Raw genomic sequence first — 27846 nt, forward strand, 5'->3', positions numbered from 1 at the left:
CACACACCTGTGTAACCAGAATTGCTGGAGAGTTTCTACCTTTTGGGTCTAAAGGACCTGTGACTAAAGGACAATGAGAGAAAATCCTTATTTCCACCCCTCAAGGTTAGTGATTCTTTCATAATGTTCCTTATCAGCCTCAAGACAACATTTAGCACCCATATCCTCACTGGAGGCAAGGCAATTATCTTTCCTTGTATTAGCTTTTCTTCCTTTCCTTTTTTTCCTTCCTCATTTTCTTTTACACTATAAGCCCCAAATAAACTACCTGCACAGAAGCCTTTGGCTCAGGTCCTGTTAATGTGGAATTGGGGTTGACAGTTCTGACATACAAGTCAGGGCTTGCACATGGACTGAAGTTTAAAAGAGATATGATGAAGCCCCCAAAATCATTAAAATGTCTTCCAAATTCTACCTAAAATTGTTTACTTTATCATTTTATATTGCTGAAATCCCACCAATTAGAGATTAATTTGGATAAACAGCCATCCTTTAAAATACAAGTACTTGTGGAAAGAACATGCAATTTACTATTATAGTTAATGTGAGAAACAAATAGAGACAGAAATAAATTTAAGAAGAAACCACCTCTTCCTAAAAATTTTAAAGACTGATACATAATCAACATTATTTATTTGGGAGATGAATAGCAAGGGAAGTACTCTGTTATCTCTGGCAAGGTATATCTTTATCTTCACCCTATCTTTAGCCAGGGAAGAGACCTGAAAGCATATGATTGGAAGAGGTATAAAAAAATTGTAGCTTCCTCCTCCATTTCCCAATAAAAGTTCTGTCATAATCTCAGTCTCCAGGTTAAACATCATGGCTTTTAATCTTTCCTGGGCCTGTGTAATAATAGGCTGTACTTTTGATTCTTTAGGAAGAATATCCAATATCTCAGATGTGTATCCCCCTCTGTGGAAAGAGAGTCCTGATAAGTTCAGTGACTACAAGGTAGAAAATGGAAAATACATCATTAATGTCTGGAATTACCTTGAAAGACTGGGGACATATAAAATCCTATTGAACAAGACAGGCAAGTATTTTGAAAAATTTGCACCAGAAAATGAACAAAATATTTTATGGGGACTGCCTGTGCATCACGGGTGGCAGTACAGGTAAGAATGACTCTCTTTTTCATTACAATGACTCTTTAATTTTGCTGTAAGTTAATTAGGAAGTAGTACCTTGTATATATAACACCACTTTTTTGAAAGTTGATTTTTTTTTCTCTCTTTCCCCTTCCTACTCCTTTTCCAACTATCTTTTTTCCTACTCCTCCTCTCTATTTTTGTCCTCATTTTTTCCTAATCTCTCTTCATCAAGCCTTTATGGAATGTCTGTATGGTTGTTCTACTAGGTGATGTCCAAGAGAACTGTGCACAATAATAAACATTTTCTGTATTTGCACTGTCAGTGTGAGAGCAGGAGCCATATGTTCTTACATGCAGCTATTGGACACTTGTAATGGCTAATACTTCTGCAGAACTGCATTCTTAATTTTATTTAATTTCAATTAATTTTAAATGTAATAGCCGCAAATGGCTAGTGATTACCACATTCACTGAGGCACAGCATATTAGACCTGGTTTATTCAATATCAACAACTATTAATTGAAGTGCTACTATGTACCAAGCCTAGTCTTAAGCACTGGGGAGTACATTCAGGAAAGAAACAGTTAAGGCAATATACATTAAATTCACAAGGGTGTATAAGATTAGTTTGCATCACCTAATGTTTAAATGTGATTAAGTAATCATGTAGATTGAAGTAAAAAAAGAAGCAAAAACGTCTGTGGTAGAACCTTTCTTTCATGTGTTCTTTACCTGAAAATAGCATCTACACTCAGGAATGAAAGTAGAGATTTGTTTTGGAACAAAAATATCCTAAGTCCTAAGCTATCTTGTTCTGGCTAACAATGGCATTCAAGAAATAAGGAAACTTTACCATCAACTCCCAGAAAATAGTGTTGGAAGAAAGGAATCAATGAGAAAATGTGTGCTGTTGGAGAAAAGATAAGGGAGGAGACTCTGAAAATTCTGATCTGTGATAACATCCCAAGCTGGCATTAAAACCGAGCTTGTTAGGGAATCTCCTAACACCCAGCATAATTCCTATTCTTAGCCTATCCTTGGCATGGAGAAAAGGAATATCTGAACTCCTGAGACATGGTTCAGGAAGAGCCCAAACCTTAAGGTCCACTGTAAACAATAAGCAACTCCCCCAAAGGTGACACATGCTTACTCCCAGGAAAGTTTTCTACTCTGAGTCCAGAAATGAGCAAACAGCAAGGTAGAATGCCGGACTGGATACTTTAAAAAAATTTCATTTTCATTCAAGAACGCAATAAAAGGAATTCCTCTCTTTTTTAAGTGGCTGATTTTACTTAGTTCTTAATTGAGTTGAACTCTATGATATAACTAGAGAAAAATCTTAACAGGATTAAAAATTATAAAAGGCTCCATAAAAGTATTTCACCAACAGTATGCTAAGTCTCAAAGATAAGATAAGGACTATAATCACAAGAGTAAATTAAAAAAGAGAGTGACAACCATGGGCTGAGATTATCATAAGAAGAAAGTAGGACCAAGGAGCTTGGTGAAGGCCTTGAGGGAATAATATCACAGAGATGGCAATGACAGCAGGTTGTATCAGGAGTAAGACTAACACGCTGGCAGGAGAACTGGAATGTGAAACAGAGTAGTGAGTGGTACATTTGGGAAGATCAGTTAGTGCTTGTTTAAGAAATGTCTTTAAATTCAGACTAAGGAGTCTTAATTGGGCTCCTAAGCAATATGTTTGAGTTTAATAATGCTTGCACAATACTTAGGCCTTCTGAATGTTTGTTTCTTGCTTGCTTAGCAGAGTTTTTTTTTATAGTTTTATTAATATTAATAAGAATACAATAAGCTGCCCATTTAAAAATGTATTCACTGATAAGTTTGAAATATGTATATAGCTTTGAACCCATCACCACAGAAAATGACCATATGCGTTACTCCAAAAACTTTGTTTTCCCCTTTGTATTCTCATCGTCAAGAACTTCCCTACCCCTTATGTCCACTCTCTCCCTGCCCTCCAAGCCACTAACTTCTCACCTCACCCTGCTCCCCAACTTCACAGGCACCACTGATCTGCTTTCTATCACTGCAGATTAGACAACGTTACCTAGAGTTTCATTTAAACAGTTGTGTACTCACTTTTGTCTGGTGTATTTCAATTGTCATAATTATTTTGAGATTCAGCAATCTACTTACATATGTCAATATTCATTTATTTTTATTGCTTAGCAGAAATTTTAATTGGAAAAATGTTGGAATTGGAAAGAGAATATTGAGGGTCTGAGCAGGATAATGCCTTCCCTTAAAGGACTTCCAACATAGTTAAGAAGAAAAGTTAGAAATGATACAATCAGAGGAAATAAAAGGTCAATGTATGAAATACTGGATAAAGTGAGAGTGTTGTGAGCTGGAATAGTCTGGGAATAGAATAGACTGGAAATGAATCTTGAAAAAAAGAGTAAATGTTGATAGATTAAAAAAGGAAAGTAATCCACGAATAAAGAAATATAATGAGCTAAGGACAGAGTTTGAAATTAGCATGGCATAATATAATTGGAAAATAGGGTAAGTTCATGGCAGAAATTTTAGTTTGAATAGTAAAAAATATAGCATTAATTTCATTCTTGAAAAAATGGGTACCAAAAAACAGGTTTTGGTCAAGGTTATTGAGAATGATGTATTTCTTGCCGTCAGAAACCAAGAAAAAAATTCTTCAGAGGAAAAATCAACAGGAGGTGAGCACAGTTTGGCTATAAAGGAGGCGAAAGTGCTAAAAGATGGCGGGAAGAGTAGTGGAACTCCTCTGACAAAAAGTGGAAAGTTCACGAAGCAGTGTCAAGAAAGACCTTCCCTGGGTGTAATGTCTCATGTCAGAGGGAAAGTGCACAGATTGGAAGCCTATTAAGCTCACATTTGAGTAACAAGGAGGGGTGGAGGGAGAACTGGCAGGCAGTTTTTATCTAAAGTCCATATGTTATCAAGATCATAGGCATTGAAAATCATCTGAAGTGTTATATCATCACAAAGGTCTGGTGGCAAACTTCCAGCAAGCCTGATTCAGATATCTTGGGAAAGCTGTCTCATTAGATGCTATCTGCTTCAATTCCAGGAAATCTTTACTTTCAGGTCACCAGATGATGTGCAGGTCCAGTCAGGGTTTGGTGATTTCTTTAGCTGTGTCATGTGAATCAAAGAGTCTTTTCCTGGAGTTTGCTAGCGCAAGTGTTGGTTAACAATACCTGACAGGGGCCTCTCCAGTGAGGCTGAAGAGAGTTCTTCTAGAAGTGTCTTTTGTAATAGACAAAATTTCCTGGTAGCAGAGTGTAACTCTTAATGCCTTCATCTCCCAAGAGCACACTGTGAGAAGACTGCTCTACCGAAGCATTGTTATTTTTGATAGAAACAATTACTCCTTTGCAATATATAAGTATTTCCCTTTTCATCAGCTATGGGCCAGAAGAAGCAGGAATCAAGTGCATTAGGTATTCCATGACTATCTCAAAAGTTGAGAGTTTGTGAGTTCCAAAAGGATCTCACAGCAATGCTTTTGGGCAAGGTATTTGGAGGGCATCTACAAATTTCGCCAGTTGAGTCTTAATAATGAATTAGTGGAGACTTCCCTGATGGTGTAGTGGTTAAGAATCCGTCTGCCAATGCAGGGGACATGGGTTCGAGCCCTGGTCCGGGAAGATCCCACATGCCTCGGAACAACAAAGCCCATACGCCACAACTATTGAGCCTGCACTCTAGAGCCTGCGAGCCACAACTACTGAGCCTGCATGCCACAGCTACTGAAGCCCGCATGCCTAGAGCCCGTGCTCTGCAACAAGAGAAGCCACCACAATGAGAAGCCTGTGGACCGCAACGAAGAGTAGCGCCCCACTCGCCACAATTAGAGAAAGCGGACCAGCAACAAAGACACAATGTGGTGAAAAATAAATAAATAAATTTAAAAAATAATAATAATCATGCATTAGTGCATTCAACTAAACCAGAGGGTTAAAGATGATAAGTGCAGTGAAATAGTTATAAAACTGGCCAAACAGCACAGACTTAAAGTACTTGGCCAGTAAAATGAGTTCTTCAATCACTATGAAGTTTTAGAGGACTTCCCCAGGTAGGGATAATCTTTTCCAAAAGGACTTTACCACGGAAGAGGCAAGTCGGGCTGTTCGCAAGGGAGGGATTCAGTCTGATGTGAAAATATACAGATTGTAACTAAAACATTTTTACCCATGAGACAAAGGAAGTTGTATGAAATCCATTTTCCAGACTTTGGTCCATTAGGCAGTTTAAAATGTCTAGGAGCAATATGAACAGGCTTCTCTGCGTTGTACTTCAGATAAGTGGGACAAGTGAGACAGGCGCTTTTTGTGGCCTTATTAATGTTTCTCCCCTAATATTGATTCATGAAGGCTATCATTTTGACAGTGGTGAAGGGTGGGAATTTTAGAGTCTCCAGTGGGACTGGGTTGTTGTTTAGTCAAACCAGAGCTTTCCTTTTTTTACCAAACCAACAAATGTTAAATTTACAATCTTGTTTTTCCTTTCCTGAGGCCAACTGTTGGGCTTCTCTAGCCAGTTTTTCTAAGTTAGCATTTGGGGGCCCTTTGGAACATGACAGAGGTTTGGCTGCTAATGCTACCTTTAAGGGCAGCATGCCTTGTGGAAATATTGGCAGGGTGATTTTACTTAGCTAACAGAATCAAGTTTAGAATGCCCTGGAATCTTAATAATAGCTAAAGTTGCAGGTAAAAGTATTGCATTCAATAATTACTGAATATAGGGGCCATTTTAAATTTTATTTCCACAGAACGTAATTCCTCAAAGCCCCATCACTGAGAATCAGAAGGACACTGGAAAGCCTGATTAGAAGACTGAAGGCTCATAAAACACTTAACTTTATAATAATCTCTTTCCAATGTCCTGGCTTATTGCAATAATAAATGAAACTGGGAGGATTTTGTTTCATTTAAGAGCCTTCATTTCCTGGAGTTGAAGATTAAGAATTTTGGCAGTCTTCCTTTGAGGTGATTCATCTAGAGTATGAGACAGCTGGTTTGCCAGATTAACTGACTCTAGAGTAGACCTAGTTTCCTATTCCATCCTGGTCCTTTTTACTATAAGGGAAAGGTCCCAGTTCAATTCATGAATAAACATAGAGTTAAAAACTACCTAGGTGGAATCAACAACTAAAGGAAGGCCAGAATTTTCTTTAAAATCAACCTGAAGTTGGTTGTAATTGTCATGAACATGTTCATCAGATTTTTGTGTGCAAGCCTGAATTTTGTTCCAATCAACAGGTTTTGGAAAAGCCCTAGAAATTGCTTGATGAAGTCACCTAGAGATAGCTTGAGCCTGATCATATAGTAAGTTAGTGGGCTGATCTCCCAGTTGTCATTCTAGAGAGATCTTTCAGGATTTCCCTATTAGCAGGTTTTATGCAATGCTGAGCCTGGCCTTCACCAACAAGCATATGAACTAGCTAATATAAGTCAGAGAAACCAGTCTGGTAAGTTTGAATGACAATATTAAATTCCTTAGCAAATCTGTGAGGATCTCCAGTTATTTGGGGAAAATCTTTGACAATGACTTGCAGTTCAAATTTAGTGCAGGGAATATAAGAAATTAAGGGTTTGCTCTCTGGATCCTCAGAAGGCTTAATTTTAAAGGGACAGATTCTGACAAGTTCAGAGGAAAAGGGAATGGGGAGAATTTCAGAGAAAGGGGAAGTTGGGTGAGAGAGTTAGCATGGGGGAATTGAGGGTATAGAGGAGGTGTGTGTGGGTGGTGTAGAAGGAAGGGGGATGATGGCATCAGAGGTGGAGTCTGGCCAGGGAGAGCTGGGGAAAGAGACAGGTGGTGCTGAAGGAGGAACCAAGGGAGAAGAGCGTGAGGCTTTGGGAGACATTTTATCTTTTTTTGTTTGTCTCAGTTCATCTTAAAATCTTAATTTGCAAAGATACAATTTTAGACTCCCAATAATATTGGGAAGCCTCAAGATACCAATTGAAACAAGCATTTCACTCAGTTCTGGAAATTTTTAAGCTATTGTAGTCCAATTTGGTTTTAAGAAAATTGTTTGGAGATTTCAAAAATTCCCCATAATGGCCATTGATATTTTTAATTGTTGTTTGGCCAGGTTGATCCATTTAGTTGCAGATGTGCACGAGGAAGGACCACTGTTTTTAAATATAAAATTGGCTGGAGTCCGGGGGGAGGGCGGGGGGCACTCTCAAAATTCTTAGGTAACTGGGATCCCATTTCTCAGAGGTTTTTCTTTAGAGTGAAAGTGAGGTAGGAGGTAGACGGGCCCCAGGGCTGAGCAGCTGGGGTTTGTCAAGTGGAGTAAATCGGAGCTTTGTTTTCCCTGACACTCCAAGGACAAAATTAGTGGCGGGAGCTGAGCCCTGCTGGAGCAAAGAGATAAGACGACCACATCTATCACTCCTGAGGTCAAGGAAACCTCCCCAACTGCACATGTACAGGAAGGCTCCTTGGGGGGTCAAAAAAGGAGGGAGCACCATCCCATAGTAGGTGTTTTAAAGCCCCCCGTAAGCCTCTGCTGGAATCCATCTTGGCAAAAAGATGTGTGCAAATATTGCATAGGGCCCTAAGATAGGTCAGATACGAGAAAAGAAAGGAGATAATTGGGCAGAGGAGAACAAAGTCTCAGAAGAACTGCCCCTACGTAAATGATCTGACTTTCTCTTTACTGTGCCCCTCCTCATTAAGGAGGACACCCACACCATTTCTCTCCAGGTGTGTATTCCTGTTTTGCTTCTGTCTAAATAAACTCTTTCTCTGTGTGCTCTCCCACATGTTGTGCTGTGTCTCTATTAATAAACTTTGTACCTGTTTTTGCAGTTTTTGCCTCCTTGAAATATTCTTGCTTTCAAATGGGGGCAAGAGCCAGGGCAACTTTGCTTCTAGCCTCTAGCCCCTGGTGGTCTAGCAGATAGGATTCCTGGTTTTCATCCAGGCTACTCAGGTTCAATTCCAGGGCAGGGAACTAAGATCTTGTTTCAAGACCACTAACTGCTGTCTCTCTGAGATCAAAGAACAATTTTCAAACAGCTTGAACAGCTTACAGCTCAAACAACTTGCAAGCCTAATACCAGCCAATGTTAAAAAACAGCTTGGTCCCAGAGAAGCCAGGCCAAAAGCCTTTTCAGCCAATTTCCAGAAAATAACCCCTTCCAAAGGAATAAGTCAAAGGCTAAAAAACCAACACGATTTCAGTGAAGCAAGGGATTCTTTCCCCTGTCCCAAAAGAATGGGTCTAAGGCATTTCAGCCTGCTTCAGTTGAAACAGTCTAACCTCAAAATCAGACCAAAATGCCAAACAGGTACTTGCATATAGAACAAGGACTTAACCAGAAAGACGAAACTTAAAATAGATCCCAAATAAAGCCTACAGAGCATCAAATGGAAAGAGAGCATGAGCTCAGATCTAGGAGAAAGACATACCTTCAAACTCGAGGGTCACTGAGAAAGCAGTGAGTGATAATGGGGTCAGTTGTATGTACCACACCTGTTTGCTCCCAAGCCGGGAGCCTTTGAGGATCTTCTCTGGTCCCTGCATGGACCGCCAAAATGTTGACCAAATAAACAAATAAATAAACAGCCAAATATTTCTCTAGGGAATATGGGTTTTTTCAGGATCAGCAGAGAATTGCAGTTTAGGGTCTGCAACCATGGAAAACAACATGCAAGTGCCCGCATGGCAAGGGAAGGAGCACACTTTTATAGAAGAAAAAGGAAGTTGGGAGGGCTATAGTAAACAAAGAGTCCATGGCTTTTCATTGGCTGAATCCCTGTGAGGAAAGAAAAGGAGTTTTTCTTCTTCCTGTTGGGATCTGCTATCATTGCAAGGTGTGAGATCTCTCCATTCTGGTCTCCCAAATTTTAATTTAATTTAATCTAATTTAATTTAATTTGGGTTTCTGTGTTTTTTTTTTAAATAAATAAATTTATTTATTTATTTTTGGCTGCGTTGGGTCTTTGTTGCTGCGCATGGGCTTTTCTCTAGTTGCAGCGAGCAAGGGCTACTCTTCGTTGCGGTGCGCGGGCTTCTCATTGCGGTGGCTTCTCTTGTTGCGGAGCATGGGCTCTAGGCGCGCGGGCTTCAGTAGTTGTGGCTCACGGGCTCTAGAATGCAGGCTCAGTAGTTGTGGCGCATGGGCTTAGTTGCTCCGCGGCATGTGGGATCTTCCTGGACCAGGGCTCAAACCCATGTCCCCTGCATTGGCCGGCAGATTCTCAACCACTGCGCCACCAGGGAAGCCCTGGGTTTCTGTTTGTTAATTTTTTTACAACAGTGATGGGAAAGCTGACACAATTCTTTAAAAGAAAAATATTTTGTGCATTTCTGTAAACCTAATGTATCTAGTATATCTACAGCTTAAAAATGAGCCTTGTAAACCCAACCCTTGATCCTTTCTCTTTAGCTGATCCCACCCAAAGGGCAGACTGTGGCCATGAATCTGGGGATCATCTATGTATCTCTGTGGACAGTTGGTGGGCTGGTGAGTTTAAGGTAACAATCAAAACTCAAACTGATGACCTTTCCTCAAAGAATCAATTCAATCTAGAATCCCAATAATAGAAATAAAAATAGAAATGAGAACTACTGCTTTTACAAAAAAAAAAGAAAAATCTCTTTGACCCAAATATTGTGAATGTTCTGACATGAGGTTTTAGACAGTATTTTAAAAATTAGTAGTTAATTTATCCAATTATGAAAATATCAATTAGAGAAAACTAGTAACCTCAAAACTTGCTTTAAATACATAGGACAAAAGTAGGAATTTGTAATACATTAATAACTTTTTGTTTATACAGACCTTAATTATTATCTCTCTGCAATACCCTTCCTTGCTGTGGTTGATTCTGACATAATGGGAATATCATCAGACAATGTCACCTTTCTGCCACCATCCGAGGATCAGATGAATTTTTGTTATAATGTTTCTAGCTGTTATTCATCCTTTCCAGATACAATGAAAAAATGGAATAAATTTTACCAGGTTTTGGCGGGGTTTTTTTTAGGGTTTTAAGTAATACTCTCCGAGAGTAGTCAGATAAATTTTGAATAATATTTAATGTAAGATTTTTTATGCATTGAACAGTATGTTCCTAAGGAATAAAGTTCTAGTATCTAAGTCTTTATTAGGATGACAACAATATTAATATGAGTAGATTACTGCATGACATCATATCTCATTAGCACCCACATTAATATTAAGACTGCCCTATCCATTCTTTTCACACCAAATAAATTATATTCAAAACCTGTAGAAATTATGCCTTCATAGTGCATGTTCATCACATTTTCAGGTCAAGTGAGCAGTGAACTCTATAAATACTACTAGGAAATAGATTGCAGTGAATTTGATCAGCTTATTTCAACTCACTTTATAAACCATCACCTGCACTGACTAAAATGATAATTTGACAATCAGAATCAAATGTTGATGTCCAAAGTGAAGTGTCATGAGTGAGAGAGTAAATGACCAAAGATCAGGTTTCCCTTTAGAGAATTTGTTCATTATACTGCATATGATTAGGTGAAAATACTCTTATACCTCCTCCCATTTCTCCCATTTCTGACTTTTAAAACTTTGTGGAAAGTTCATTGCATAGCAAGAGAAAAACAAATAAATGAAATACTACAGTATAAAATTCTGAGCATTTCAAAATCATATGGTTTATTTCTTTCAAATGGATTCAGTAATACTAGTAATTAATATAGTTAATATTAAGCTCTTTGGGGAGAATTAAGCATTAAGTCTTTTATACTTTAACTCTTAAATATTCTCCCCTCATTTAGAATATTGAAAAATTATATTTATAAATAGAATTGATTTTCAGAAAGAGAGATTGTCATAATTGCCTAAATATTAATAACATTTTCCTTCTTGGATAGCAGGTAACGTTATATTCTAGTAACTTTGATGACCTCTTGAAGTACTTATGGGTTGCACACGTCTCATCCTTGAAGGTTGCTTATAAAAAATTTCACAATAGGTAAGAATGGATCTAAAGTTATTTTTTTAAATCTTACACTATCTTTCTATCTTACACTATCTTTTTCACTGAAATCTTTTTCAATTTACCTATATGTCAACCATCGGGAGGTATTATGATAAAGATAAAACTGATAAGAAAACATTTTACTGGATAAAACTTGAAAGTATTTTATAAGTAGGTATATTTCCAGACCAGGTGATACAGATAATACAGATATTACTCATTACAAATTAAAAATTAAAATTTCTTTGTCAATAAGAAGAGAAAATGGAATGTAAATTGGTGCAACCGCTATAGAAAACAGTATGGAGAGTCCTCAAAATATTAAAAATAGAACTACCATATTATCCAGCAATTTCACTTCTGGGTATTTTTCTGAAAAAAAAATGAAAACACTAATTTGAAAAAAATATATGCACCCCTCATGTTCATTGCAGCATATTTACACTAGCCAAGACATGGAAACAACCTAAGTATCCACCGACAGATGAATGGATAAAGAAAATGTGGTATATATACACAATGGGATATTATTCAGCCATAAAGAAGAAGGAAATTTTGCCATTTACAACAACATGGATGGACTTTGAGGGCATTACTCTAAGTGAAATAAGTCAGACAGAGAAAGACAAATACTGTGTGACCTCACTTATGTGTAGAATCTTAAAAACAAAACAAAAACAAAACCCCCAAAAAACAAAAACCAAGCTCATAGACACAAAGAACAGATTGGTGGTTGCCAGAGGCAGGAGGTAGGTGAAATGCGGGAAAGGGGTCAAAATGTACAAATTTCTAGTTATAAAATAAATGTCATGAAGACATAATGTACAGCATGGTGACTATAGTTAATGGTATTGTATTGCATATATGAAAGTTTCTAAGAGAGTAGATATTAAAAGTTCTCATCACAAGAAAAAAATTTGTAACTGTGTAGGGTGACTAATGTTAACTAGACTTGTGGTGATCACTTTGCAATATACACAAATATCAAATCATTATGTTGTACACCTGAAAAAAAAAAAAGAGAAAAATTGTCTGTTTAGTATATATCATTAGGAAAAAATATCATACTACCTGAAAAGCAGGAAAAATTCTCCATAGGTTATTTCATTTTTCAGTGGTTACCTGAAATGAAAATCATGTGTTCTTAAAGAGATATCCAAATCCAGCAGAAATTGCTAATCCTCTTTGATTTATATCTTTACATTTTGAAACAATGAGAGTCGGTCACATTCCAGAGTTTAGGCAAGTAGAGCATGTTTAATGAAAAAGGGAAAACATTTGACTAAAAGTACATATTTTCTGGGATGATAATTTCCAGATTTAAACTCTAAGAACATCTCTTCAAAGTTTCAAATCTAGGGGCTAAATCAATACCACGTTTTTACAGTCTGTAATCTAAAAAGTAGAATAATGTAGTTTTGAAGAAATTAGCTGTTTTATAAGTTCAGTTGGCAAAGTTCTGAGTAGACTAATTCTAAATGCATACTCCCCCTCACTTGTCTATTAGGTTACAGCATTACTCTAAACAAGAAGCAGAGTTTGAAAGCAGCAGGGCTTTGTTTGTGGATTATTTAGCTCCACCCCTCTTCCCTTCAGCTTTGATTAGAACATATGAACTCCAGAAGGGCCTGCCAACACAAATGCTTGTTAGTGGGAATAAAGCCCCCTTCATCAGTGACTTTACAGGCTTTCAGAACACAGTCCTGCTTGGTCTAAATTTTCTCCACAAAGTGTATAAGTATACAGGTAAGTGACACAGAGACTTTATTTTTTTGTAAATTCTATATGCTGTGTTGATTTCATAGGTAATGAAATACCACTAGAATCATAATTATAAATCATTACAACAGATCGTCTAAAGAAAGAAATGTTGACTTCCTGTATGTAGCTGTTTCAAAGTTTTTACAATAACTTTTGTGGGCTTTTTTTTTTTTTTTAAATTTATTTTTGGCTGTGTTGGGTCTTCGTTGCTGCGTGCAGGCTTTCTCTAGTTGTGGCGAGCAGGGGCTACTGTTCGTTGCCGTGCACAGGCTTCTCAGTGCGGTGGCTTCTCTTGTTGTGGAGCACGGGCTCTAGGCACATGGGCTTCAGTAGTTGCAGCACACAGGCTCAGTAGTTGCAGTGCACGGGCTCTAGGGCATGAGGGCTTCAGTAGTTGTGGCACGTGGGCTCAGTAGTTGTGGTGCACAGGCTTAGTTGCTCCATGGCACGTGTGATCTTCCTGGACCAGGGATCGAACCTGGGTCCCCTTCATTGGCAGGCGGATTCTTAACCACTGAGCCACCAGGGAAGTCTTCTTTGTGGGCTTATGATGGGTTTCATTTAATGGGACATATTATAGGCCCTCCCTTACTTAGCATGTCCTCTCTTCTGGGGTCTTTGCACAAAAACAGCAGATCAATACCATTTATCAGTACCATTTTAGTTTGACAAGGAGATAAGAGGAATCTCTATTTCTTTCTTGGGTAAGTTTTTTTTTTTTTTTTTTTAAACATCTTTATTGAAGTATAATTGCCTTACAATAGTGTGTTAGCTTCTGCTTTATAACAAAGTGAATCAGTTATACATATACAATATGTTCCCATTTCTCTTCCCTCTTGCATCTCCCTCCCTCCCACCCTCCCCATCCCACCCCTCTAGGTGGTCACAAAGCACCGAGCTGATCTCCCTGTGCTATGTGGCTGCTTCCCACTAGCTATCTATTTTACATTTGGTAGTGTATATATGTCCATGACTCTCTCTTACCCTGTCACATCTCACCCCACCCCCTCCCCATATCCTCAAGTCCATTCTCTAGTAGGTCTGCGTCTTTATTCCCGTCTTGCCACTAGGTTCTTCATGGCCTTTTTTTTTTTTTTTTTCCTTAGATTCCGTATATATGTGCATACTGTATTTGTTTTTCTCTTTCTGACTTACTTCACTCTGTATGACAGACTCTAACTCCATCCACCTCATTACAAATACCTCCATTTCATTTCTTTTTATGGCTGAGTAATATTCCATTGTATATATGTGCCACATCTTCTTTATCCATTCATCTGTCGATGGACATTTAGGTTGCTTCCATGTCCTGGCTATTGTAAATAGAGCTGCAATGAACATTGTGGTACATGACACTTTTTGACTATGGTTTTCTCAGGGTATATGCCCAGTAGTGGGATTGCTGGGTCGTATGGTAGTTCTATTTGTAGTTTTTTAAGGAACGTCCATACTGTTCTCCATAGTGGCTGTATCAATTTACATTCCCACCAAAGTGCAAGAGTGTTCCCTTTCCTCCACACCCTCTCCAGCATTTATTGTTTCTAGATTTTTTGATGATGGCCATTCTGACCGGTGTGAGATGATTGTAGTTTTGATTGCATTTCTCTAATGATTAATGATGTTGAGCATTCTTTCATGTGTCTGTAGGCATCTGTATATCTTCTTTGGAGAAATGTCTATTTAGGTCTTCTGCCCATTTTTGGATTGGGTTGTTCGTTTTTTTGTTATTGAGCTGCATGAGCTGCTTGTAAATCTTGGAGATTAATCCTTTGTCAGTTGCTTCATTTGCAAATATTTTCTCCCATTCTGATGGTTGTCTTTGGTCTTGTTTATGGTTTCCTTTGCTGTGCAAAAGCTTTTAAGTTTCATTAGGTCCCATTTGTTTATTTGTGTTCTTATTTCCATTTCTCTGGGAGCTGGGTCAAAAAGAATCTTGCTGTGATGTATGTCATAGAGTGTTCTGCCTATGTTTTCCTCTAAGAGTTTGATAGTGTCTGGCCTTACACTTAGGTCTTTAATCCATTTGGAGTTTATTTTTGTGCATGGTGTCAGGGAGTGTTCTAATTTCATACTTTTACATGTATCTGTCCAATTTTCCCAGCACCACTTATTGAAGAGGCTGTCTTTTCTCCACTGTATATGCTTGCCTCCTTTATCAAAGACAAGGTGACCATATGTGTGTGGGTTTATCTCTGGGCTTTCTATCCTGTTCCATTGATCTATATTTCTGTTTTTGTGCCAGTACCAAACTGTCTTGATTACTGAAGCTTTGTAGTATAGTCTGAAGTCAGGGAGCCTGATTCCCCCAGCTCCATTTTTCGTTCTCAAGATTGCTTTGGCTATTCGGGGTCTTTTGTGTTTCCATACAAATTGTGAAATTTTTTGTTCTAGTTCTGTGAAAAATGCCAGTGGTAGTTTGATAGGGATTGCATTGAATCTGTAGATTGCTTTGGGTAGTAGAGTCATTTTCACAATGTTGATTCTTCCAATCCAGGAACATGGTATATCTCTCCATCTATTTGTATCATCTTTAATTTCTTTCATCAGTGTCTTATAATTTTCTGCATACAGGTCTTTTGTCTCCTTAGGTAGGTTTATTCCTAGATATCTTATTCTTTTTGTTGCAATGGTAAACGGGAGTGTTTTCTTAATTTCACTTTCAGATTTTTCGTCATTAGTGTATAGAAATGCAAGAGATTTCTGTGCATTAATTTTGTATCCTGCTACTTTACCAAATTCATTGATTAGTTCTAGTAGTTTTCTGGTAGCATCTTTAGGATTCTCTATGTATAGTATCATGTCATCTGCAAATAGTGACAGCTTTACTTCTTCTTTTCCGATTTGGATTCCTTTTATTTCTTTGTCTTCTCTGATTGCTGTGGCTAACACTGCCAAAACTATGTTGAATAATAGTGGTGAGAGTGGGCAACCTTGTCTTGTTCCTGATCTTAGTGGAAATGGTTTCAGTTTTTCACCATTGAGGACAATGTTGGCTGTGGGTTTGTCATATATGGCCTTTATTATGTTGAGGAAAGTTCCCTCTATGCCTACTTTCTGCAGGGCTTTTATCATAAATGGGTGTTGAATTTTGTCGAAAGATTTCTCTGCATCTATTGAGATGATCATATGGTTTTTCTCCTTCAATTTGTTAATATGATGTATCACATTGATTGATTTGCGTATATTGAAGAATCCTTGCATTCCTGGGATAAACCCCACTTGATCATGGTGTATGATCCTTTTAATGTGCTGTTGGATTCTGTTTGCGAGTATTTTGTTGAGGATTTTTGCATCTATGTTCATCAGTGATATTGGCCTGTAGTTTCTTTCTTTGTGACATCTTTGTCTGGTTTTGGTATCAGGGTGATGGTGGCCTCGTAGAATGAGTTTGGGAGTGTTCCTCCCTCTGCAATATTTTGGAAGAGTTTGAGAAGGATAGGTGTTAGCTCTTCTCTAAATGTTGATAGAATTCGCCTGTGAAGCCATCTGGTCCTGGGCTTTTGTTTGTTGCAAGGTTTTTAATCACAGTTTCAATTTCAGTGCTTGTGATTGGTCTGTTCATATTTTCTATTTCTTCCTGGTTCAGTCTCGGCAGTTTGTGCATTTCTAAGAATCTGTCCATTTCTTCCAGGTTGTCCATTTTATTGGCATAGAGTTGCTTGTAGTAATCTCTCATGATCTTTTGTATTTCTGCAGTGTCAGTGGTTATTTCTCCTTTTTCATTTCTAATTCTATTGATCTGAGTCTTCTCCATTTTTCTCTTGATGAGTCTGGCTAATGGTGTTTATCAATTTTGTTTATCTTCTCAAAGAACCAGCTTTTAGTTTCATTGATTTTTGCTATTGTTTCCTTCATTTCTTTTTCATTTATTTCTGACCTGATCTTTATAATTTCTTTCCTTCTGCTGGCTTTGGGGTTTTTTTGTTCTTCTTTCCTCTAATTGCTTTAGGTGCAAGGTTAGATTGTTTATTCGAGATGTTTCCTGTTTCTTGAGGTAGGCTTGTATTGCTATAAACTTCCCTCTTAGCACTGCTTTTGCTGCGTCCCATAGGTTTTGGGTCGTCGTATCTCCATTGTCATTATTTCTAGGTATTTTTTGATTTCCCCTTTGATTTCTTCAGTGATCACTTCATTATTAAGTAATGTATTGTGTAGCCTCCATGTGTTTGTATTTTTTACAGATCTTTCCTGTAATTGATATCTAGTCTCATAGCGTTGTGGTCGGAAAAGATACTTGATACGATTTCAATTTTCTTAAATTTACCAAGGCTTGATTTGTGACCCAAGATATGATCTATCTTGGAGAATGTTCCATGAGCACTTGAGAAAAATGTGTATTCTGTTGTTTTTGGGTGGAATGTCCTATAAATATCAATTAAGTCCATCTTGTTTAATGTATCATTTAAAGCTTGTGTTTCCTTATTTATTTTCATTTTGGATGATCTGTCCATTGGTGAAAGTGGGGTGTTAAAGTCCCCTACTATGATTGTGTTGCTGTCGATTTCCCCTTTTATGGCTGTTAGTACTTGCCTTATGTATTGAGGTGCTCCTATGTTGGGTGCATAAATATTTACAATTGTTATACCTTCCTCTTGGATCGATCCCTTGATCATTATATAGTGTCCTTCTTTGTCTCTTGTAATAGTCTTTATTTTAAAGTCTATTTTGTCTGATATGAGAATTGCTACTCCAGCTTTCTTTTGATTTCCATTTGCATGGAATATCTTTTTCCATCCCCTCACTTTCAGTCTGTATGTGTCTCTAGGTCTGAAGTGGGTCTCTTGTAGACAGCATATATATGGGTCTTGTTTTTGTATCCATTCAGCCAGCCTGTGTCTTTTGGTGGGAGCATTTAATCCACTTACATTCAAGGTAATTATCGATATGTATGTTCCTATTCCCATATTCTTAAATGTTTTGGGTTTGTTATTGTAGGTGTTTTCCTTCTCTTGTGTTTCTTGCCTAGAGAAGTTCCTTTAGCATTTGTTGTAAAGCTGGTTTGGTAGTGCTGAACTCTCTCAGCTTTTGCTTGTCTGTAAAGGTTTTAATTCTCCATCACATTTGAATGAGATCCTTGCTGGGTAGAGTAATCTTGGTTGTAGGTTCTTCTCCTTCATCACTTTAAGTATATCCTGCCACTCCCTTCTGGCTTGCAGAGTTTCTGCTGAAAGATCAGATGTTAACCTTATGGGGATTCCCTTGTGTGTTATTTGTTGTTTTTCCCTTGCTGCCTTTAATATGTTTTCCTTATATTTAATTTTTGACAGTTTGATTAATATGTGTCTTGGCGTGTTTCTCCTTGGGTTTATCCTGTATGGGACTCTCTGTGCTTCCAGGACTTGATTAACTATTTCCTTTCCCATATTAGGGAAGTTTTCAACTATAATCTCTTCAAATATTTTCTCAGTCCCTTTCTTTTTCTCTTCTTCTTCTGGGACCCCTATAATTCGAATGTTGGTGCGTTTAATGTTGTCCCAGAGGTCTCTGAGACTGTCCTCAGTTCTTTCATTCTTTTTTCTTTATCCTGCTCTGCAGTAGTTATTTCCACCATTTTATCTTCCAGGTCACTTATCCTTTCTTCTGCCTCAGTTATTCTGCTATTGATCCCATCTAGAGTATTTTTAATTTCATTTATTGTGTTTTTCATCATTGCTGATTCCTCTTTAGTTCTTCTACGTCCTTGTTAAATGTTTCTTGCATTTTGTCTATTCTATTTCCAAGATTTTGGATCATCCTTACTATCATTATTCTGAATTCTTTTTCAGGTAGACTACCTATTTCCTCTTCATTTGTTAAGTCTAGTGTGTTTTGACCCTGCTCCTTCATCTGCTGTGTGTTTTTCTGTCGTCTCATTTTGCTTATCTTAGTGTTTGGGGTCTCCTTTCACAGGCTGCAGGTTGTAGTTCCCGTTGTTTTTGGTATCTGTCCCCAGTGGCTAAGGTTGGTTCAGTGGGTTGTGTAGGCTTCCTGGTGGAGGGAACTAGTGCCTGAGCTCTGGTGGATGAGGCTGGATCTTGTCTTTCTGGTGGGCACGTCCACGTCTGGTGGTGTATTTTGGGGTGTCTGTGGCCTTATTATGATTTTAGGCAGCCTCTCTGCTAATGGATGGGGCTGTGTTCCTGTCTTGCTAGTTGTTTGGCATAGGGTGTTCAGCACTGTAGCTTGCTGGTCATTGAGTGATGCTGGGTCTTGATGTTGAGATGGAGATCTCTGAGAGATTTTTGCCGTTTGGTATTACGTGGAGCTGGGAGGTCTCTTGTGGACCAATGTCCTGAAGTTGACTGTCCCACCTCCGAGGTACGGCCCTGATGCCTGGCTGAAGCACCAAGAGCCTTTCGTCCACACGGCTCAGAGTAAAAGGGAGAAAAAATAGAAAGAAAGAGAGAAAGGAAGGAAGGAAGGAAGGAAGGAAGGAAGGAAGAAAGAAAGAAAGAAAAGAAAGAAAGAAAAAGAAAGAAGAAAGAAGAAAGAAGAAAGAAAGAAAGAAGAAGAAGAAGCTATAATATAGTTAAGTAAAATAAAGCTATTATAAAGCAAAGCTATACAGACAAAATCTCACCCAGAAGCATATGCATATACACTCACAAAAAAAAAAAAAAGGAAAAGGGGAAAAATTAATATATCCTGCTCCCAAAGTCCACCTCCTGAATTTGGGATGATTCGTTGTCTATTCAGGTATTCAACAGATGTAGGCACATCAAGTTGTTTGTGGAGTTTTAATCCGCTTCTTCTGAGGCTGCTGGGAGAGATTTCCCCCCTCTTCTCTGTTCGCACAGCTCCTGGGGTTCAGCTTTGGATTTGGACCCGCCTCTGTGTATAGGTCACCTGAGGGCGTCTGTTCCCCACCCAGACAGGACGGGGTTAAAGGAGCAGCTGCTTCGGGCTCTCTGGCTCACCCAGGCCACGGGGAGGGAGGGGTACAGAGGAGGGGAGGTGAGCCTGCGGCGGCAGAGGCCGGCGTGACGTTGCAGCAGGCTGAGGCGTGCAGTGCATTCTCCCGGGGATGTTGTCCCGGGATCACGGGACGCTGGCAGTGGCGGGCTGCACGGGCTCCCGGGAGGGGCGGCGCGGAGAGTGACCTGTGCTCGCACACAGGCTTTCTGGAGGCGGCAGCAGCAGCCCCAGCGTCTCACGCCCGTCTCTGGGGTCCGCGCTGACCGCCGCGGCTCGCGCCAGTCTCTGGAGTTCGTTTCGGCGGCGCTCTGAATCCCCTCTCCCTGCCCGCCGCGAAACAAAGAGGCAAGAAAAAGTCTCTTGCCTCTTCGGCAGCTGCAGACTTTTTCCCGGTCTCCCTCCCAGCCAGTTGTGGTGCGCCAACCCCTTCAGGCTGTGTTCACGCTGCCAACCCCAGTCCTCTCCCTGCGATCCAACCGAAGCCCGAGCCTCCGCTCCAAGCCCCACCCGCCCCGGCGGGGGAGCAGACAAGCCTCTCGGGTTGGTGAGCGCTGCTCGGCGCCGAGCCTCTGTGCGGGAATCTCTCCGTTTTTCCCTCTGCGCCCCTGTTGCTATGGGATCCGCGCTGTTAGCCGCGGCTCGCGCCCGTCTCTGAAGTTCGTTTAGGCGGCGCTCTGAATCCCCTCTCCCTCGCGGCACCAGGAACAGGGAAGAAAAAGTCTCTTGCCTCTTCGGCAGCTGCAGACTTTTTCCCCGACTCCCTCCCGGCTAGCCGTGTGCCAGTAACACCTTCAGGCTGTGTTCATGCCGCCAACCCCAGTCCTCTCCCTGCGACCGAAGCCCGAGCCTCAGCTCCCAGCCCCGCCCGCCCCGGCGGCTGAGCAGACAAGCCTCTCGGGCTGGTGAGTGCTGGTCAGCGCCGAGCCTCCGTGCGGGAAGTGCGGCAATCTCTCCGCTTTGCCCTCCGCACTCCTGTGGCTGCGCTCTCCTCCGTGGCTCCGAAGATTCCCCCCTCTGCCACCCGCAGTCTCTGCCCGCGAAGGGGCTCCTAGTGCGTGGAAATCTTTCCTCCTTCACGGCTCCCTCCCACTGGTGCAGGTGCCGTCCCTATTCTTTTGTCTCTGTTATTTCTTTTTTCTTTTGCCCTACCCAAGTACCGGGGGAGTTTCTTGCCTTTTGGGAGGTCTGACGTCTTCTGCCAGCGTTCAGTGGGTGTTCTGTAGGAGCAGTTCCACGTGTAGATGTATTTCTACTGTATCTGTGGGAAGGAAGGTGATCTCCGCGTCTTACTCTTCCGCCATCTTCTCTCCTCCCCTTGGGTAAGTTTTGCTATTTTATTTTACTTTGTTTTAAAATGAAAAACATAATAAATATAATAATGATACTTGCCATGACTAACAGAACCATGAAATAATTGTTATGTGAACTTTCTTCAGCCAGTTCTGCAGATTATAGACATAAAGAAAAAAATCTGACCCCCTAAATTTCTGGTTTTGGAGGAGGTATATTTCTCCAAAATTTCCAAATCCTAGGCTTACTAATAGTGGAAAACAGAAGAAATCACATAATGGTAAATTTGAAAATTACTGTATCATTCAATTTCCCAGATACTATTTATCATTTACCCTTGTTCTATTGAGGAAAAAATATATATTTATATATATATGCACATATATCTAATTTCTATTCCCTAAAGCCAAATTCAGAAATAAGATATGAGTCAAAATAAAAATGAATGCATTGTAAATTTAAAATTGTGTATGCATTACTTAGGGTAACACGATATTTGAATAAATAAACTTTGAATTATAATGGCAAAACTCAATAGGATTCTATTTCTCCCTCGCATAATGATTCAGGATGTTTACTCAATTGAAAGGAGGCTTTCTTCCATGGTAATTCAGGGACTTAGGATCCTTCAATCTGTGGCTCCATCAATCTTTACAGCTTCACCATTGTATGCTCACTACAAAAATCAAAGGATTTAGAGAGCTTAAAGAGAGACCCCCTTTTAAAGGCCTAGGACTAGAAGAGACAAGCATAACTTTATCTCACATACCTTTGGCAAAAATACAGCCTCACTGGATGGAGGATGGGAGGGACTTGGGAAAGTTCATTCTTGTCTGAGCCCCACTGATAGGAGAAGCAAAATCTGTTGAATTGCCGGTCATCTTTGCCACATTGTCAGATACAGAAAGTAAAATCTAGGCCAAGATGATTTAACAAACTTGAACTTCTCAGTATGTAAAGAATGAGGGATTAGATGAATGGTTAGAGTTTATTTCATTTAAAAATTATAAGATTTCTAAATTTTTGTAAGCTCTACTTTTACTAAAATTAGCTTTGGATATGTTAAGGAGTTTTGAATTCACTGCAGGCTACAATAAAAAAGAAAAAGATGCAGAAAAGAAACAGTAAATTGGAACATAGTTAAACAAGTTACCTAGCTTCCTCACTTCCTCTAGTAATTGCATGCTCCCACTGATGCTCAGAATTCAGAAACTGTGCTGAAAACCTTGGCAGATATTTTTAGTTAATTCAAGTATAGACAAAATAATAATAAATAGAATATCATTAATCAAAATATTTTTACAGTTGAACATGTCTGCTTCATAGTTAACATATATTAAACTTTTTAACATAATATTCAACTACATTTTTTTGATATAAAAAATTTAAGATTTTTCTTTACATAGAAACTGCACAAAATTTTCTTGTATTTTAGCCTTTATGCCATGATATATGTGTGACTTCAAGTTTCCATTACTTTGGCATTTAAAAAAAAATTATTTATTTACCTTAACCAAACTTGGGAAAAGTCATGCAAGGGAAAGTTTAGTCTGCAGATTATACCACTTGCTCGTGTGGCTGCCCTGCCTCACTCTTAGTGTGGAAAAATATGGGGAAAAGAGTGATTCCTGACTCCTGAGACTTTGATGTGTAAGTTCTAACCAATTCCAGTCAAGGACCTCCTGTAGAAGAATTAGGGGTAGAGCAAGAGTCCAGGGATGTTAATGGAAATAACTACTCATAAAATAGAGTAATGGGAAATATATATGATTTTCCCAACAGAGAACTAATAGAAGAAAAAAGGGCAGTATCTCAAGCTCAAGGCTTCTGTATCCTCTTTCTTGTTCATTAACTGATCAATCCATTCTGACATATTTGGTCTACCTAAAATTCACGACCGTTACTACTTTTTTCTATTTCCTAATAACATTTCATTTTATGACTATTATTTTCCTTATTTTTAAAATATATTCAATATATGTCTGTTATTTAAAATTCAAACACTACAGAAAGTTATTAAATGCAAATAAAACTTACCTTCTCCATCATCATCACTTACCCTCCATACCATGATTTCTTGCCTGATATATATACTTACATATATTTAAGTTTTGGGCCCACTTCTACAAAAATAATTGTATGAACTAGTGAATATAAATAAATGAATAAATTATTTGATAAAAACTCTGTATTTGCATAAAAGAGATTATATGTATGGCACTGTTCTATGCTATATATTTTTAACTAATCATATGTATTTTAGATATTAGCAAGTCAACAAATATTAACAGACATCATTCTCTTTAAATAATACATAACTTTCCACTGAATGGATTTATATTCCTTCCAATTTTAAGCAATGCAAAGTGACATTTGATGTCTACTTTCATTAATTTAATTTGCTGGAATGGTGACAGATTAAATTACTGGGAATGAATTTATGATCAGGTATTGCCAAATGGCAATGAAAGAGTGTGGTATAGATTATGTTCTTGTCAAATAAAGACAAAAACAAAAAACCCCCCACACAAACTGTGTATTAAGGTTCATATTTCTGCATAGACACCAAAAATGAGTATTAGCAAACTTTAAAATCTGCAATAGTCTAATATGCAAAAAATATCACTTCACTTTTTTATGGGTCTTATTCTTTTAATCACTGCTGTATCCACTATTCTCTTCAGTTACTTACGTATCTTATAAATTTGAATATGAAGGCATAACATAATTTTAAAGAGCAAAACATGTTTTATTTTACATTTATACATTTAAAATGCATGTGAAAACATGCTAATTTTATACTAATTGAAATTGAAATGAATTTTGTTAAATTGAATTTTGTTTTAAATAATTTCATCTTTTGGGATCAAAGTTAAAATTTTACCTACAACTTTTTTTTTTTTAAATAAATTCATTTATTTTTTAATATTTGGCTGCGTTGGGTCTTCGTTGCTGTGCGTGGGCTTTCTCTAGTTGCGGCAAGCGGGGGCTACTTTCGTTGCGGTGTGCGGGCTTCTCGTTGTGGTGACTTCTCCTGTTGCGGAGCACGGGCTCGGTAGCTGTGGCACACGGGCCTAGTTGCTCCGTGGCATGTGGGATCTTCCCGGACCAGGGCTCGAACCCGTGTCCCCTGCATTGGCAGGCGGACTCTTAACCACTGCGCCACCAGGGAAGTCCCTACCTACAACTTTTAAATGTCTTTAAATTTTCTAGGAAAACTGTCTCTCATATGGAAAATTTTAATGAAGTTAAAAGTTACAAGAAAACTGTTTACAGAGATTTTGGAATTCATTCATTGTTTTAACTAAATGCTCCTGGAAATTTATAATAAAATAAAAATCCACAATGATAAATTTTCAAGGAACAGTGTTCTCCAATAATAACTAAAATGTTAACTGTCCAGTATAGATTCAGTTGAATAACTGGCAAATGCTGATAAGTTAATAAAGGTAATAAAAACCTGATTGGACTTTTGGAATATTATTCTACTTAAATTAATTTCATGAAATTTAGAGGAATAGATTTTCATGGACAGTAGTCAAGAGGCAGAATATTTTAAATGAAAATCTGAATAGTGAATTTGAATTTCTAAAATGCTTAAAAATGAACTATTGGTTTAGAATGTATTACCTGATTTAGCAATGTTCTCTCTGAAAAAATTTAAAAATTATGTTCAGAATTTTTTAGTTCATATTTTATGGGATACTTCATTTTTATGGAATACTTCAGGGTCACAGAGGGCAACATTTCTCTCCTTTAAGAAGAGATAATACACAAGAAGGTGGCTCTGCCTCCTGCTAGTCCTCTTGGTGACTTTCCTTCCAAAGCTTTTATGAAGGCTGCTTACACAAGATTACATAGGGCTCCATCCACAGGCACAGTATACCCACTAGCAAACTATTTGGAAAAATAAAATAAATAAATTGAGCTTGGTGAAATAACATTGGCATTAACATCAGAAAGACTAGAGTTTGTAGCTAAGCTCTTGTCATTTTCCAATTGGTGTCAGCTAGTTAAACCTAGAGCAACTAATCAAATTTCCCTGTACCTCAATATTCCTGTTGAAAAAAATTAAGATTATAGACATAAAGAAGATTAATGAAGAGTCTACAAGATTTTTGTTATAAAGGTTGACTAGTTCAATAACCAGATGGTAGTGAGCATTCAGTATAATACATACAACCCAGTAATTGTGGCACAGAGTACACACGTTTGATTAACAAGACACTTAATTATATCAAAAATCAATTATGGGCTTCCCTGGTGGCGCAGTGGTTGAGAATCTGCCTGCTAATGCAGGGGACACAGGTTCGAGCCCTGGTCTGGGAAGATCCCACATGCCGCGGAGCAACTAGGCCCGTGAGCCACAACTACTGAGCCTGCGCTCCGCAACAAGAGAGGCCGCGATAGTGAGAGGCCCGCGCACCGTGATGAAGAGTGGCCCCCGCTTGCCACAACTAGAGAAAGCCCTCGCACGGAAACGAAGACCCAACACAGCCATAAATAAATTAATTAATTAATTAAAAAAAAATCAATTATTACTAAAGTGTAAACTCCAGGAATCTAGAACCATGAAATATACCCATGGTGAACTCCAACAACTCTACCATTCATAGAAATCTTCATTTGCTAATATTTTAAACCATTTGTATTAGTTTCATTTTGCTGCTGTAACAAATTATCACAAACTTGGAGGCTTTAAAACAACACAAATTGCATTGCAGCGCTGGAGATCACAAGTCTGAAATTGGTTTCTCTGGCCAAAAATCAAGGTGTTAACAGGACTGAGTTTCTTCTGGAAGGTATAGGGGAGAATCACCTCTCTTTTTTGCAATTTCTGGAAGGTGTCCATTCCTTTGTTCATGGCCTCTTCTTGCATCCTCAAAGCCGGTACCATGCATCTTCAAACCTCTCTCTGATTCTGACCTTCCTGCATTCCTTTTTTTACTTATAGGGACCATCATGATTAGAATGAATTCACCCAAATAATCCAGGGTAGTCTCTCGTCTCAAGATCCTAATTTAACCACATCTGCAAATCTCTTTCACCATCTAAGTCAACATATTCATGTATTCTTGGGGTTCAGACATGGATATCTTTTCAGAACCATTATTTCTGCTACCACAGCATTCATAAGATTCTCTCTGTATTATATGTATTCAAGGATAGATATGAGAAAATGACACTGTTGCAGTGCAATAAACACATGATAAGTTTCATCATCACAAAGTAATATACTATGTTTTTTCTATTGATGGCTTTAATACAATAGGAACTGTTCTATTTCATATCAGAAATGGTGGTTGATAGTATCTTGATTAGTAATTATATTACAAATTTAAAATTAGAGTAATTTAGTTTCATGGAGTGAAATAGCTAGAGTAAATTAAGGAAAAAAGCTGGAGGATTTCTGTGGAGTACAAGAATGCTACTGCATTGAAACAGTGGGATGAAAGAGCAAATGATTGTCATTGGATATCAGAACTAACAGCTAAAAAAAATCATCAGGTACCAAATAAGGTACTTTTTATATTTCTTGAGCTTTAGGAGAACACATTTCCGTTTATCACTGTGCATTGTATTTTTTCTTCCCTTGCTATATATAAACTGGCTTCCTTTACTCTATTTGCACATGACTCATTATTTCTGCCCAAAGCTCTAGAGCCTACATCAGTTTACAAGTTACAGGCTCGCAGCCCATAACTAACTGACCTATCCTTGTCAAAACACAAATTGCCTAGAGATAAATTTTGTTTGGTGAAATGTACCCTCTGTATTGGTTTTCCTGTTAGTTTTGCACGCGGGCTACAGTGAGCCGTGAACAAAGACTAATACAGTAACAGAGTAAAAATAATTGGCAATTGATCCATTTTATGAAGAGAATGAGTGGGCTGTGTTCAGAAAGGAACATATGGACTGAACATTTAATAGACAAACTATACACAGATGCCCACCCTCACCTGAGGTTCAGATCAAATAATGAAAAACTCTGAAGTGATTTATTGGTTCAGATAAATTATTTTTTAAACTTCACAATAATGATTAAGTTTATGGGATATATATATATATATATATATATATATAGTCTAAAAAATTTATAAAAGATAACTCCAAAAATGCTTTCCATGTTTTTAGTGTTCTCATATTTGCACTATAGCTTCAGGAAATAAAACTTAAGTAGAAAATTTTAGAGACTAGAATTCTTACCATATGACTCTCTTAATTATCTTGTCTTTTTTATATTATGTTTATCTTTATCTTCTGTTTACACCATATAATTAGGTCTTGATTTTTTTTATCCAGAGAAAAAACAATCATAATTCTGCCAACTGAAGAATGTTGCTTGCCACCCGGTTCTATAAGAATTGAGTCATTAGCCACTGCAGTCACTGACCTACAATACACCCTAGAAAGAATTCAGGGTGCAGATCAAGAACAAGGCACTCTGTGCTCTGGGAAAACTGGAAGAACAGACCTTCAGATAGTTAGACGTTTTCAGGAGAAGATTTTATGAACCCAGGTTCTCACATCTTCCCATACTTAGAAAAGCACTTAAATCATTAACTGAGATATCTGTCTCCCATGATGAGCAGTAACCTCTACCAAAATATGTGCTTGATTGCAAGTACCCCTTCACCAAAATCACATATATACTGGCCTCCCCACCTATCTCTTCAAAAAAGTTCCTCAGAGTTATTTGAGAGGTTGTCTCCTGGGCTATAGCCCTCAGTATGTCCCCAAATAAAACTGAACTCACAGCTCTCATGCTGTGCATTTTTATTTCAGGTGACAGCCCTTAACTTT

The 27846-nt window shown here is 38.4% G+C and overlaps 1 protein-coding gene across 1 annotated transcript; it reads left to right on the forward strand.

The window, feature by feature from the left end:
• The first annotated feature begins 822 nt into the window (after positions 1 to 822).
• On the forward strand, positions 823 to 27842 carry LOC118904983 (protein LEG1 homolog). The gene is made up of 7 exons (XM_036871207.1): positions 823 to 1118; positions 6786 to 6799; positions 9513 to 9590; positions 9907 to 10091; positions 10991 to 11091; positions 12605 to 12843; positions 27829 to 27842. Exons 1-7 carry the CDS (start codon positions 823 to 825, stop codon positions 27840 to 27842), a joined length of 927 nt encoding a protein of 308 aa, XP_036727102.1.
• The last annotated feature ends 4 nt before the right edge of the window (positions 27843 to 27846 follow it).

The sequence above is a fragment of the Balaenoptera musculus genome, chromosome 12 (assembly GCF_009873245.2).
Source record: "Balaenoptera musculus isolate JJ_BM4_2016_0621 chromosome 12, mBalMus1.pri.v3, whole genome shotgun sequence".
NCBI classification, from domain to species: Eukaryota; Metazoa; Chordata; class Mammalia; order Artiodactyla; family Balaenopteridae; genus Balaenoptera; species Balaenoptera musculus.

What these genes read in the sequence shown, in the direction of transcription:
- LOC118904983 (XM_036871207.1), top strand. Translation starts at nt 823, where the DNA reads ATGGCTTTTAATCTTTCCTGGGCCTGTGTAATAATAGGCTGTACTTTT. An exon ending in TGTGGACAGTTGGTGGGCTG is followed by an intron (nt 9,591 to 9,906) that starts GTGAGTTTAAGG and finishes TTGTTTATACAG; the next exon opens with ACCTTAATTATTATCTCTCT. An exon ending in TATAAAAAATTTCACAATAG is followed by an intron (nt 11,092 to 12,604) that starts GTAAGAATGGAT and finishes CTTGTCTATTAG; the next exon opens with GTTACAGCATTACTCTAAAC.